A 14,951-nucleotide genomic window follows, 5' to 3' on the forward strand; every position below is an offset into this window, starting at 1 on the left:
CAGGTCTCTTTCTTTGTCTCTCCAAAGCATCATCACCTGCTCGTGTAAAAGACGTGCGTGCCTTCTTCATGGACTAAACCCTCGCACGGTTATTTTTGCAGACTCAGAGGAGCAAAGGGAGCCAGACTGTAGAGATGGAACCTAATTTAAAAACATCCATGCAGCACTTGAAACAGAGGCCGGCTGGGACCAGGGCTGGTCAGGGCCAGGCCTTCCAGCATCCACCAGAATCTTGCCAAAGAGGGTCAAAAGTAGCAAAGGCGCCTGATTACCCCTCCCCCGCCAGGGCTCTGCAGGAGGACGCTCACTTTGAAGTTTTCCTGGGAAACTTGGTCACAAAGAGTAAATCTAGCCAAAGCCCTGTACCTGCCAAATTCTCTGGGCTCAACGGAGCTATTGTTCATCCTCCAAGTATCAGATTTAGCCTGATTTCTAATGAGCAAGACCATGGGTATTTAAAGAGAGCTGTCGACTGAGCAGTGGGGGCTCCACGGAATGACGGAGGACCCTGAGCCCACGTCCTCCTCTGTTGTCCTGTGGGAAACGGGCCACAGATAGGCACCCTCACCCTTGCTCATAGTAACAAGAGGGGTGTGTTTCGCCATCCTGGCATTTGACTGCACTAAGTGGGTTTATTTGCTTTGTGTGTGTAGGGCCCCGCAAGTCTGTGACACTGGGAGCTGTCTGGGCTCGAGGAAACTGTTCTGACTCTGTTTCTCCATCTCTGCAACAATCACAGAGACTCTCAAGTTGTGGGGATCAAATAATGAAACACTATGAAGACCTTATAGAAAACAGCAGCTGGCATTTAGTAACTTCTTAATAAACGTTTCAAATTACTGATAGGTACCTGACACTCACTCGGTAGGAGGGGCAGCCGAGGTTCCGAGGGGCTAAGTTCACGAATAAGATCCCTGAGTCTCAAGGAAGGCAGACACGGTCTGGGGGGAAGGGGGCACCATGCAAATGCGGCTAGACTTCCTGGCACTGGATTTCCATCATGGACCCTAAATATGACTTTAAACTTGGGAACAGAGGAAATGCTGACTTCTCAATATCAAAAAGAGAAGCGGGGGGGTGGGGGGGGGGGAGATGAGGTTGCCAAAAAAAAAAAATCCTTTTGCTCTGAGCCCTGCGCTGTGATTGGGGTTTCGCACCCACATGGTCTCCCCTCTTCTTGGTCACGTTCAGGAGTTCATCTGGCAAACTCCTCGTGAGCAGAGGAAGGTGTGACTGTGGTGCCTCCGACCCCCAGATGTCCTCGGGAATGAAGGCCATTGGGGTTCTCGTGGTCTTTGCCTCCTGCCGTAAGTAGTAAGGAAATGGGAGAGCTCCGGGGTGCTGTCCTCGTGTCTGGGTGTCTGTGTCTTGGGGTGGTCCCTCCTGAGGTGGCATCGGGTGAGGGGAAATCAGGTGTCATTCAGAAGAGACTCAGGAGCGGGATAGGTTCCCACCAAACTCCTTCTGCTTCTGTTTCTTCTACAAAAGGGGGTGGTCCCAGCCTTAGGACCTCACAAAACTTCTAGAAAATCAAAGGTTGCTAACTATTTGCTTGGAAAAGGGCCTTTGACTACTGTTTTACCACACGCCCCCTCCGGGACCCTTTTTTATTTTCCTTTGGATGCCAGTTGCCTTTATTTAAAGTCTTGTAGATGCCAGAACAAAAACACAGACCTGTATCTAGCTAGTTTAGGGACAATTAGTTCTCATCAGAAAGGCTCTCTTGTGGTGACTTATGGAATCATGGGTGATTATAGGTCATTGCTACCAGGAGATCAGATAACACAACTCCGCAAAGTGAAAAAGGGCTTCACAGGAAACAGTGTTGGGAACAGTTGTTGGAAAATTCTTTGACTCTGCTCTGGTTAGTTTGATTAGTAGAGATGTCTCCAAATCCGTTTCGCTGCTTCAACAGTGTAGCTTTCGGGTCCCTAAGTCGAAAGATGTCAAAAATGGAGTTCCCATTTTCCCTCAGTCAGTGGTGGAATTTGCTGTTTTCAAGACCATGGTGGGGGGTGGGGGGGGCCCACGCAGGGAGAACCAGTTCCCTCCTTGGTGTCCCCCACCCCATCAGCGGCTGAGGCACCCCTGACCACAGGAGCTTCCTACCCCCTCCGCAGTGCTTCTGCTTTGGGACAACAAAACCACAGGAAGTCTCCTGTGAACGCTTCCCAAAACCCTGCGTCTCCATCTCCGTTTTCTCCAAGTTCACGTTTTTATGTTATTGTATGGCAAAATTAATATATGCAGGTAATTAAGAAGTAAAATGAGTGAGTGTAGAATACCAAGATGAAGCCACTTCTTGGGGCGCCTAGGCGGCTCAGTTAGTTAAGTGTCCAGCTTTGGCTCAGGTCATGATCTCACGGTTCTCAAGTTCGAGCCCTGCATCCGGCTCACTGCTGTCAGTTCAGAACCCGCTTCGGATCCTCTGTCCCCCACCCCGCCCCTCCTTCCCTCTCAAAAGTAAATAAACATTTAAAAAAAAGCCACATCGCATCCCTCCCAGACTCCAGTCCTTCTCCTACACCCAGATGTAACTAACCACTCTTAAGAGTTTGATATACAACCTTCTAGGCTTTTCCACACACACATTTTGAACATTTTAATACAAAAGTAATACATGCTCATTATAAAAAAAAAAAAAAGACAGCATAAAAGTATATAAACAGTGCCTATCTTTTTCTCCGCCTACTTCCTCAATCTCACTGCCCGGAGATATTGCTATTAAAAGTAGATGTTTTCAAGACATCTCCCCCGTCAGTGGATATGTAGGTGGTGTTCAATTTTTTTCATACCACAGGGGACGCGCTGCAGCAAACATCCCCCAGAATATATATATTCTTTCCCCACTTTTGTAAACATTCTGTAGAAGCAAAAAATTGCTGGGTCCATGTGTATTTGCCATTAAAAAAAAAATAGACTGAGGGCATCTTTTCTGCCTCTCAAGTATTTTGTTTCTCCTGCGAGATTGTAAATGCCTGATGATATTTGGAGAAACTGGCGTCTCTAGCTTTGAACTTTTCCCGTTAATGTTGCATTAGACCTAAGGGTGTTTCTGTCTAGCGTGGTGGATTTGGGGTTTGTTTGGTTTTTTCTGCTGGGGGTGGGGGGTGCGGGGAAGACCTAGTTGACAGTATTGTCCTGAACATCGTGGAAGCTGGGTTCTCATCCCGGACTACAAGAAACTGGCCATGGGACACAGTGTTCCAGCCAGATTGTCTTCCCCACGACAGGGGCTGGTGATCCCAGCCATGCTCAGGCAGCATGTTTGGGGGTCTCCTGAGGTCCCAGATGCAAGCCCTCTAGTTACCGGTATTGTTCTCACTGCACCCCGCCTTCTTTCTTACTTCCTGCCCTCCAGTGATGGCCCCTGCCCACAGCAGCTTCTGGCAGTTTCAGAGGATGGTCAAGTACATCACGGGGCGGAGCGCCTTCTTCTCATATTACGGATATGGCTGCTACTGTGGCCTTGGGGGCAAAGGGACCCCCGTGGATGACACTGACAGGTGAGTCCAAAGAGCTCATTGGATTTGCACTGAGAGCGGTGCCCGAAAGGAGGCAGGAGGTTAGGACGCTTGTGTTGTAAGTAACAGAAGCCCATGGATGGTCGGCTGTCCTGTAGCCGCCATCTTGAAATCCTCGTGTCTGAACAACGTGCCCTGGATTCCCGTTTTGCACCAGACCTCGAAAATTATCTAGTCAGTCCTGCCCAGAGCTCCAGAAACGTTTTCAGTTCTCAGACGTCACAGCAAACATGGTCTTCTCTCAGCAACCCAGTTTTTTAGGCTTAGAGCACAGCAAGACTGCCCTGCTGTCTCCCGGGCCTAATTCCACATTCGGGGAGAGAGAATCCCAGTGGCCCAGTTTGCAAAAGTTGTCCATCTGGGCGAGGCCACATGGCCCAACGTGGCTGCCAGGCCTACTCCTCGGCGTGGGAGTGGGGAGCGCGAGCCCCAAGAAAAAGCAGAGGTTGGGGTGACCTGGAGAGGGTACGGGGAGACAGGAACCAGGATAGTTTGCACGTTGTGCGTCTGAAGAAGTAAGAAGTGAGGTGTTTCTTGCCGCTTTCAACCCCACGTGGATAAATACGTCCCTGCAGCGGGGCCTCAAATGTCGCTCCTGGAGCTTGAGTCCTCCAGGCCGGGCATGGAATAGTCCAGCTGGAGGGACCCCAGAGCCCTGCTGGGGCACTGACACCGATGAAGTGCCCATCAAGGGCCGAGCACGGGGATTGGTGATTCGCACACAGGGCCTACCTTTAAGCCTTGCATCCAGTGGCCAAGGCAGTGTGAACGTCTGCATCCTACAGATGGCGACTGTGAGCACCCACTAAACCAACGTGGCAAAGCCGAAGACACAGCAGCCCCTGAGTGGCTAGGTCAGGATTTGAACAAGAACTTGCCTGGTTCAAAGTCCCGGCTCTTTGACACTCTGTGCCTCCCCTTCCGAGAGCAAAGGCTGGAGAGAATTTTACCACCGTTAGACAACGACGACAAACAGCAGAGAGCCCACTTGCAGGTGGGGATGGTGAGAGGAAGGACCGAAGCGTCTGGCCCAGAGCATCTTCTTTTCTGTGTCTTAGAATCCAGTCCCCGGTCTCTGCTTTCCCGCCCCTCATGCTCTGGTTGAGGCATGCCGAGCTGTTTTCTCTTTGTGGATATTCTCCCTTCCTGTCCCCGGCCGCTCTCAGCACGGTGAGAACAAGTACTAAAGAGTTATGGGTGTTTTTGCTGACACCTGTCTCCTCAGGGACTGTCACAGAGCTTGGCACATGGTAGATGCTCAGGAAAAAGTCATTACATGAATGACTGAGCCACACGGACCTAGGTTTGAGCCCCGTGTCTATCATTTGCCAGCTGTACAGTTTTGGGAAATTCCCCTCTTGGAATTCTGTCACCTCCTCTATGAAATGGGGACAATGATCACCCTTCACAGGGTTACACTGAGGAGCTAATGGGATAGCAGAAGGTGCCAGAAAGAGCTCACTAGATGTTAGTGGTTATTTTTGTAGTTTTAATATTTTCAGGAACTTACCTCCTTACCCTTCAATGCCTTCTCACGCAGGGGAGGAGGCGGGGGAGTCCTTTCCGGTTTCCACCTATGGTCTTCCCGCTGATTCCCCAGGGCCCACCCACCAGGGAAGCCCCTCACCTCTCCTCTGCTCTGGCCCCCAGATGCTGCCTGGCACATGACTGCTGCTATGAGAAGCTGAAGCGATTCGGCTGCCAGCCTGTGCTGAACAGCTACCAGTTCCACATCGCCAATGGGTCTGTGGCCTGTGAGTAGCCCTCTCTGTAGGGAAATGGCTTTGAACCTGGGCCTTTCCTAATGTGGGCCTCCCGGCAGAAGAGTGCTTTGAGACAAAAAGTGACCATTCTAGGAGTCAAAGCTTCTCGGGAGTCTTTGCTTGGTCTCTGGTCTCTCCCGTCCAGCATCCTCTGGGAGCATGGAGCATGGTGCCTGGGGTATAGTACCTGCTCAATAAATAGTGGCTGACTTGAGACGACATGGAATCTTGCAGCTTCGCCTGGCAACCGTTGCTGTTGAGAACATTCCTCCTTATGTCTGTCATGTGTTAACAAAGCAGCTCGGCTGTCTTTCAGTTGAACAAATATTTGTTAAGGGCGACTCCACGCCAAGCGCTAGTAGGTGCCATGGGGGACACAAAAGTAAATAGGAGGGGGACGGGGAAGAGAACTCACATGTCGTTGAGGCCATTCAGGGAGGAGAGCAAAGGACAAGCGTGGGCAAGTACCGAGTGTCCCGCATGTGGGGCGTGGCCCCTAATATCCCGGGGCATGTTCTGGGGCTACCGGGGTGTGGGGTTTGTGTAGGGCAAGTTTGAAGAGCAAGCCCATTTGAAGTCACTGGGCTGTAGCCTTCTCGCGAATGCCGTTCATTCTGGTGGAACCAGTGGTTTGAGTGCCCCTTAGGGCGACTGGCCTCCTACCCCGCCTTGTGGAGTTGCATGAACCGCTTTCCTCCCCGTGTGTATTCGTGCTCAGCTGTGTGTTGAAGTCTCCTCCCGAGGTCAGGGAACCACCACCTCCCTTCCCTTCATCTCCCCCTTAGAGAGGGTGCTCAGCGCCTAGACCCTAGGGCTCCCCAGCACCGCCCCCCCCCCCCGCCCCACCCAGGGCCCCAGCTCAGGACACACCCAGATTGACCGAGCAATACAGCTACACGGCCTCCCTGGTCCAGTGGTGAGACCTGAGCCATGGGAGGCTGCTGGTGGCTCAGATCCCTGCCATCTGAGGCCAGATACAGCCTGGTCTGTTTCTCAGCCTTCACAGCCTCTGGCCCCAGACACACTGTTGATGGGGAGAACCCTCTTTCCAGCATGAGCTCAAGGAGACTTCTGTGTTGGAGCTCTCTGGCCACGACTGTGCTCACACCTAAAGCAGTGTCTCTTCTGGGAGGTCTCCAAGGCCACGTACAGGAGATGGGACAGGATCAGGACCTAGTTGGAGGGGCAAGGAGAGGGGGCTGGAGGAGATTGCCCCGGAAGTGTTGTTTGCTTTGGCTCACGATGCCCTCGGAGGGAGGGACAGAGTTTCTGACCACCTCTCCCCACCCCTCTGGGCCCCACTTGGTGGGATTGGGGGCGGGACAAGCCTGGCCATTGGCTGTAGGGGGGCACACACAGAAAAGGTGCCCCTGACTCTTCTCAGCCTGGCACATGGTCCTGCTTTCATATGGTTCCTTCTCATCTCTTTTCGTCTTGATCATAATATCTGTCATGTCAAGTGTTATCTTAAAGTGGTTGAAAAGTTCTCCCTTTTAAAGGAAAGACATTTGAGGAGCTCTGTCTTCTGATGCCCCCATAAAGTGCAAATACCAGGAAAGAAGGGAAAAGATGCCCTGAGGAGGCAAGTGGATTTTCAGCAGGTGCAGCCTGTGCGCGCTGTGGTCGCAGCCCTGGAGGAAGCCTCAGCCCTTTGCACCTGCTGCTGCTGCGTTCTTTTTTTTTTTTGAGCATCTTCTTTAGCACCTCTCTTCCCCCTCCCCCGTGAGGCCAGAGCCGCAGCCTGGGAGCCCAGGAGACAGAGAAGAGTGACCTGGGGGAGAGCCCGGAGCCCCTTCCCCCGAGGTGGCACACAGGAACATCTGCTTGGCACATGCTGGGCCGCGGTAGGCGGTGTGGGCAGGGACTGGGCACTGGGCTGGGAAGTTTAGGGTCTGGGCTGTGCTTTCCAGAGATGCCGCCAGGCAGTTAGCGGCTCCTGAAGCTTGAGCAGGGCCCCCGCAGTCCAGAGCCCCGCTTAGGGAGTTAGCACTGGGGTGGGATGGGGGGACATCAGTATCCCCCGCCTCAGCTGACCCAGCCGGTGAGTGCCAGGTCGACCCGCTGTCCTCCCCACCCCGCCTTGCCAAGCCCCTGCTCCCAAGAGTGGGGCCGGGAGCTGAGTGATCTGGGTTCTGATCCCGGGTCTGCTGCTGATACGTGCTGAGCCCACAAACCAGACACAGGTACATTCACTTACTTGCCCAGCATTGCTTGAGCGCCTGCTGGGTGCCCCTCCAAGGCCAGCGCTGTGTGGGGGCCGGGCGCAGAGCAAGGCAGCCTTGGGTCCTGCTCTCCTGGAACGCTCCAGAGCTGAAAGCGCCCTTAGAGACCCTCTAGACCCACACCTTATGGTAGTGACAGGGAGACTAAGGCCCAGAGAGGGCAAGAGTGTGATCCAAGTAACAGGCAACATTAACACGCATGTGTCTGGAGCCTTTCCAGTGCTCTGGAACACACTGCTTGGCCTGAGTTTTCTGGGCCTCAGTTTCTTTATCCATGAAATAGGTATAATAGCAGCAGCTGCGGTCTCTGAGCATCTGTGACATGTGCATTACATACCGCACCTTGGACCCCTGTGATACACCCCTGGGGTGGGCATGATTATCAGGAAGGACCCTGAGGCTCAGAGAGGTTAGCGGAGATGGCCGAGGTCATGCAGCCAGGAAAAGAAGAGTCACGATCCCGACCTAGGCCGTCTGCTCCCAGAACCAGCGTCCCTGCCTTACACTGCCCTCCCCAGCGGCATGGGGCTGCCAGGAGGGTGGCGGCGGGGACACACTTGGTTGGAGGGCTCACACAGATGCAAGTCTTGTTGTCCTGTGGGCAGCATGCTCGTGAGGGGGCAGAGAAAGGCAGATGGTCTCGGCTCATCTATAACACCCCAGATCTTTCTGTTCTAGCGTTATGGACCCCGCTAAGAGGCCCAGAGAGAGCACATACTTCGGGGTCTGGCAGAGCTGGGTCTGAACCCCAGCTGCACTCCTTCTAGCTGGGTAATTACACAACCACCCTGGGCCTCAGTCTCCTCATCTGTAAAATGGGGATAAGAGTCTGCCCTTCCTAAGGTTGCTAAAGTAACCCCGCTGAAGGGGCTGACCCATAGCAGGTGCTTAGGTAGTGCCTTTCCTTTTAGAAGCTGAGACTTCTTTTTGCATCAAAGTTTTCTTTTCCCCTTCGCTTTGGTGGAAAAGCACTGGGATTTTCTTCATCACTGTTAGGAGGTTGCTCTGAAGCATTTCCTCTGCACCTGCATCCCCTTGCGCTAACGTCATTAACTCCCTAGAGAAGAAAAGCTCTCCCCCCACTCCGGGTTACGCTGCAGTTCAAAGAGCTGCCTTGCAAGGGTTAACGCCCCTCCCCTCCCCCCAGCCTCCAAGTTCTGAAATCCTGTACCGGAGCCTGGTCCCGGGTTGCCTAGCAACCAAGGGCTGATCTGGGATGTAGTTGGTGAGCAGGGAAGGGGAAAGGAGAAAAACAACTTGGCCTGTCCGTGTCTTTAAATGTCACCGGAAGATCCGTGCAGAGAAAGGCCTGGAACCCAAGCCCTGGGGCCAATTTGCCAGGTGGGGAAGGCTGCCCTCAGGCAACCAGGGAGGTCATTATCCCTCCTTTGACTGGGCTTACATAAGCACTTGGAATTTGCAAGGGACTTTAAGATTAGCCCACGGAGGCGCCCCCTCCTCCACCCACACATGCTTGTGTGGCTTGTGCAGGGGCCGTGGGAGGCCAGCCAGGTTCCAGCCAGAGGCATGTCGGAGCCTCCGCCCTTCTCCCTCTGCCAAAGAGGGAAGGTGAACATGAGAACCACTGGAATTTGCAGTTTGCAAAGATCTTTCTCCATCACTGCTGAATTGATCCCTCACAACACTTCCATCCCTGACACATCACCCCTTTTCCTCTCCTAGCATTGGTCTCCACCTGAAATTACCTTGTTTACTTAGGCTTCCCCTCTCCCGCCAACCCAAATGTGAGTTCCGGAGAGCAAGGAACAAGCCTGTCCTGTGGGGGGGGGCACTCATCCTCACTGGAACCCATAGAGAGGGACGCCCTTGGAGCTAAGTGATGTGGGGTCTGCTTGCTCAGACCTGTACCCCCAGGTCCTAGCCAAAAGCCAGGCACATGTTAAGAACTCAGGATCTATCGGTTTGATGAGTGAATGAATGAAAACCTCATGAGATAGTTAACATAAGTATCTGTTTCCTGATTTGAAAGCGGAGGACACAGGCTTGGGGACACACAACTTGCCTGAGGTTCTAAAGCACACACAGGTGGTGGGTCTGGCCCAAGAACCGGGCGTCCCGGGTCCTGGGACGGGGACCCTTTCCCTGACCCACAGACCGTGAGCGTCCAGGCAGGCAAGCTGTAGCACATAGCGATGGAGTGTTCATTGAGTGTTCAGAGCTGAAGACGTACGATGAAAACACAAACTCCCTGGGCAGAAAGAGCCTGCCTTCTGGGAGGAGTCCAGCTCACAAAATATTCAGAAGTAAAGTACACTCAGGTGTTGACCAGTGCTATGAGAAGGTGACAGGCTACAGAATGATGACAACAGAAGGAGGGAAGGCTGGCTACTCCAGGTGGCCTTTGGCTAGTGTGGCAGGAGCAGAGGCAGCAGACGGCCGGGGCTGGTGTCGCACAGGGGAACGGGTTCCTTCGTGGGGCTTGGGGGAGGGGCAGACAGGGAAGGAGCTCACCGCCTCCTCCAGTGGCAGGGGAGGCTGTCAGAGCATTTGAAGCGGGAAATGATAGCTCTAATGTTGCTCTAGAAAGATCACTCGGACCACTGTCCGGGGTGGTTGGGGAGCAAGGGAGGAAAGGTGGGCGGTGTCAGTGAGCTGCTTCAGGAGCACCGGGGAGAAGCTACCACAGATAGTAAAGTGGAGGGGAGAAGTGTCAGATGCTGGGTGTCACGGAGGTAAATTGTCAAGGCCTGCTGATGGGCTGGATGTGGGGTGGGAAGGAAAAAGAGACCAAATCCAAGGTTCTGGGCCGGGCAGCCACATGTAAAGTGTCGTGTATTGAGCTTCTGCAAATGGGGAAGAAACAGCTGTGAGAACACAGCAAGGAGTTCAAGATGCGAATCAGACACCCACCAGTGAGGGAAGTCGGGTGGACCCGAGCACATTGGAGTATTGAGCTCAGGGGGGACACTGGGCTGGGATGAGAACCCGAGAGTCATCGGCACTGTGATCGGTATTGAAGGCCCTGAGATCGAACCAGAGACTCAGGGAGAGAATTTGGAGAGCAGGGAGGAGGCCTGGGACGCAGGCAGGTGGCGGCCTCGGCAGGAAGCTGAGTTCACGGAGGGCAGCGATGTGGAGCGTCCTGCTTCATCCTATTTATGGGAGTCTGTCGTGGAATGAGAAAGAATGCCCTGAAGCCATGTTCCTCTCTCCTGCCTCAGTTTCCCTGCTAGCAAACTAGAAGATGCAGGAACAGATTCGGGTTTGTCTTTTGAAAAGATGGCTTGCAAACAGGGCATTTCTCGCCTTGGGGCTGCCTCTCCTTCCGGGTCTTAACAGGCCTGGTCCTGCCACGGCTGTGGGATGCCCCAGGAATGAGAGTCCATGCCGTCGACCCCTGCTCGGGATCAGTTCCAGCAGGCCTGGGGCCCAGGGGAGCATCAGAGGTCACACTCACGTCAGGAGAGGGTCCTACTCCGTGCATCGGCAAGGACAGGACAAAGTGAGAAAGGGACGGGAAAGTGAGTGAAAAGACAAAGGAGGTGTGGAGAAGTGAGACGGTAAAGAAGAAGAGAGGAACAGAAGACAGAGATAACCAGGAGGCCAAGGCAGAGTGAGAAAGGTGTCTCAATTCAGGCTTCCAGAAAGACAGTGCCTGGGTGAGTGACAGCACAGGGTGCCAGGCCCTTTCCGGAGGAGAGCCAGGCTGAAGGGGGCAGGGCCCTGCACCCTGAGAACACCAGCCACGAGACCAAGTGGCGGACCCTTGGCCCCTGCAGACTGTAGCGGCCACCTGGGAGGGAAGCAAGGGGCATGCGCGAGGCAGTAGAGGCGAGAGACCCAGAGGGGATGGGGCGTGGCTTGGGAGGGGCTCCCGGGGGAGCTGGGGCCTGGAGGATCCTGGAGGATGCTCACAGATGGAAAGGGGGAACACGAGGGCAAAGGTGACCCAGGTGTCAGGGAGGGTGGGAGCGGCGGGAGCCCAGAGCCAGGGGCGCGAGCATTCCTGGCCCATTTCCAGTGGGTGAGTGGAGGGCGCAGCTGAAGCGTGGGGTGGGTGTCGACGTGCCTTGAGAAATCAAGTCTCCAGGGAGACGTGGGAGGACAGCTTGCTGCAGGAGTTGGACTTTGGAGGGAGAAAGGCAAACAAACAGAGGACAGTCAGCACTGGATCCAACTTCAAAGGGCTCTTCTTCCCGGATGCACCACTGCCATCACCAGAAGCTCATAGGGAGCACTCTGTGCATGCTGCAGCCAAACCACTCTCCCTGTAAACAGGGAACTGGGGTGCAGTTCTCTAGAAAGGGGAAGCCACAACCACACACACACACACACACACACACACACACACACTTCAGCTCCAGTAACTAAATAAAAGATCCCCATCTAGTGGTAGCTCGGCCAAAGGGCAGACACTCAATCCCAAAGGCCCGGAGGGGCTTCATTCACTTATCAGGGACTGTCGGTTGAGCACCTATGACGTAAGGAGCATTTGCTCCACATGCTGGGCATACTGTGATGGACGAGACGGGCAAAGCCCCAGCCTCACAGAGCTCACACTCCGTTGAGGAGGGATAGACGGAAGCAAGTGAATACTCAAGAGATGTGCGGGTTGTGCAAAGCACGATGAAGACAATAAACGGGGATGCGCGGGAGGGGGGGTCCTGATCAGGGGTCAGGGAGAGCCTGTCTGAGGAGGGGGCATCTCATCTCAAGCGATGAGATCCTGGTGAGAAGTGTTTTAGACAAGGAGAACGGTGAGAGCAGAGTCCCAGGACAAGACCGAGCCAGGCCTGTGACAAAGTGGCCAGTGTGCCTGGAGCAGAGCAAAAGGCAATGGCGACGGACCAGTTGGGGAGGCTGGATCATAGCAAGACTGCCCTGGAGACCCCAGTGAGGATTTGGACGTCCTCCCCCAAATACTAGGAAACCCAGCGGCTTGAAGCAGGAGAGTGGCCCTGATCCAGGCTGCAGTTTAAGAAAGTCCCTGTTTGTTTCTTCCCATTAGGGAGGAAGGTGGTGATAGGGACGGGGGGAGGGGGGTAGCGGCCAAGAAGGTGGAGACAAGAGGGCGGAGAGCGAAGTATTTTAAACAGAGAAATCAGCGGCGCTGGCTGTGGACTGGATGTGAAAAGTTGGAAGGCGGGTGGGGGGAGCCCAGGCTGCTGCTCGCTTTCTGGCTCGAGTGGGAGGTGGTGCCGTCTGCGAGCTTTGAGCGTGGGTGAAGGCCGGGTTGGTGGGTGGGGGGAATGCTGCTTCAAGTGTTCCTTTTTGAACGTCTTAAGTTGGAGATGCCTAAGGCGTCCGAGCGAGATGGCCAGCAAGCAGCTGGACATAGTGAGTCCTGAGAGAGGGGGTCCTGTGCCCTTGGCCTGCGCGCTAACTCAGGGCGCCCCTCCGTGCAGCCCCCTCCCCCTGCCCTCCTCATTTCCTTCCAGGCTTCTCTTCCCTCCCGTCCTCGTGGCATGTCCAGGTGTGACTGGGGACACAGGGAAAGGACGAAAGAAAAGGACTCCCTGTTTCTTCCCTTTCTATTTTCAACCCCCGACCCCTTGTAGCAAGCCCCCTGTTCTCCCCAACCTTAGGACCAAATGGAACCCCCCCCCCCCCCCCCGCGGTGGCTCTCTGTCTCTCTGCAGGTACATGTGCCCTCAGTCCCGGCGTCAGCTGTCTCTGTGGGCTGCGGGCATGCGAGTGTGACAAGGAGTCTGCGTACTGCTTCAGAGAGAGCCTGCCCACCTACGAGAAAACCTTCAAGCAGTTCTCCACCCGGCCCCACTGTGGGAGGCGTAAACTCCAGTGCTAGGCAGCCACAGGCCCCTGGCCGGTCAGCATGTGTTCCGGAGTCACCCTCCCGGGAAGCCTTCTCATGCTGTCCCCAACAGGCTCCAATGGTACTCCTTCGTCACTCGACACCAGAGGGCTGCAGACCAGCAATGGAAAAGATAAGACCCTGGCACGCGAGGGAGGGAGACTGCCCGTTCACATGTACACAAATAAATGACGCTTTCTGATAGTAGTAAGTGCTAAGAAGCAGTACAGCAAGGTGACAGGGTAGAGAGACGTTCCCAACCCCCATCTGGGAATTCCCAGGAGGGCAGAGGACCCAGGATCTGCCCTAAACTCCCCCTCCGCCCCCACCCCAAAATCAGGATGCAGGGCGGACTTGGGAAAGGGGCACACGACCCAGATCCAGCCGGGGGCAGAGCAGGGACCCTGCAAAACAGGGATCCAGCCAAGGATCCGAGAAGCATGCTTTGGACTTTTTTCTCATTTGGTTGGGTTCTGCTCTCTGAACTCCCTCCGGTGGCAAAAATTAAGGCCACTTTCACCTCTCAAGAGACAGAGCGTGAGAACAGCCACATCCACTCCACGTGGGTGTCGGGGCCAGGAAGACGTCAAAAAATTGGGGAAAGATGGCCTCGGAAGAGTGCGTCAGAGGGACCCGAAATTTCCATCCGAGTTCAGGAGGCCCTGGAGATATCAGACTTGGATGCTAATGAACACCAAAGTCACCTGACGTGGGCGGATTCTGTTCTTTGTCACGCCCACGTGGCGTGGTAGGTTGCAAAATCAGCCGCACAGTTGTCCTCTCTGGAGGCTATGCCTCTCTGTATCCTCGCCTCTCATGAAAGGAACGCTCGGCGTTTCCCATCAGGAAGTAGAGTCTGCTCCTCCCAGTGGTTGAATCTAAACTCTGCGCTGACCTCGAGAGTTACTTTGGTCGACGGAACATAGTGGAACGTATGAATGGTCGGTCTGCCAGTTCCCGAGCCCAGGCCTCAGCAGGTCGGGTCTCAGGACACCTGGCGCTGCTGAGAACAAGCCTGGGCTGGCCCGCTGGCAGACGGGGGCGAGAGTGTCAGTCCGGCTGTCTCAGCTCAGACCTCAGACGTGTAAAAGCACCCAGCCAAGGTCAGGCACGCCCACTCATTGCCGACCATGACCCACGAGAGAAGCTAGCTGGAACCAAGGCAACCGCCCAGCTGACCCCAGGCTAAGTGGCCGATTGCAGAACTGTGAGCTGCATAAAGGCTGCCGGTTTAAGTCACTCAGTTGTGGTGTGGTCTGTTATACAGTTAGTACTCGCCGGTCTTCGTTCACGGCTCGCTGAGAACTGTGACCGGTTCTCCGCACTGCGCTGCACGGGGAGGCCACAAAACGTTGTGCACGTGGCCCCTGCCCCTCACCTTGTAGGTCTGGGAGGAGAAAGGCTGTGATCAAATATAATAAGGACGAACGCACAAAGGGCTGTAATCACACAGTCATCCAACAGACGTTTATTGAGCCCCCACTACGTGTCAGACACAGTGCTGGGCAGTAACGATTCAGAGATTTAAAGAAAACAAACCACATCAGGTCTGAATATCCTGGGGAGAACTTCGAGAGCCATAGCAGCTTTTAGAAGTTCAAGTCCAGACACTTACAATCTGGATTGGGTGAGGCTGTCACTGATGTGAGGACAGAAAGGGAAGCCTACC

The 14,951-nt window shown here is 54.5% G+C and overlaps 1 protein-coding gene across 1 annotated transcript; it reads left to right on the forward strand.

The window, feature by feature from the left end:
* Positions 1–1,156: 1,156 nt before the first annotated feature.
* Positions 1,157–13,360, forward strand: PLA2G2C (phospholipase A2 group IIC). Its single transcript, XM_058718842.1, has 4 exons — positions 1,157–1,307; positions 3,362–3,506; positions 5,175–5,278; positions 13,110–13,360. Exons 1-4 carry the CDS (start codon positions 1,256–1,258, stop codon positions 13,274–13,276), a joined length of 468 nt encoding a protein of 155 aa, XP_058574825.1. The 5' UTR covers positions 1,157–1,255; the 3' UTR covers positions 13,277–13,360.
* Positions 13,361–14,951: the final 1,591 nt, after the last annotated feature.

This window comes from Neofelis nebulosa, chromosome 2 (genome assembly GCF_028018385.1).
Source record: "Neofelis nebulosa isolate mNeoNeb1 chromosome 2, mNeoNeb1.pri, whole genome shotgun sequence".
Classification (NCBI taxonomy): Eukaryota; Metazoa; Chordata; class Mammalia; order Carnivora; family Felidae; genus Neofelis; species Neofelis nebulosa.

Coding starts and splice junctions, on each gene's coding strand:
- PLA2G2C (XM_058718842.1), top strand. CDS start 1,256: ATGTCCTCGGGAATGAAGGCCATTGGGGTTCTCGTGGTCTTTGCCTCC. Junction 3,507..5,174: donor CCCGTGGATGACACTGACAG/GTGAGTCCAAAG, acceptor TCTGGCCCCCAG/ATGCTGCCTGGCACATGACT. Junction 5,279..13,109: donor CGCCAATGGGTCTGTGGCCT/GTGAGTAGCCCT, acceptor GTCTCTCTGCAG/GTACATGTGCCCTCAGTCCC.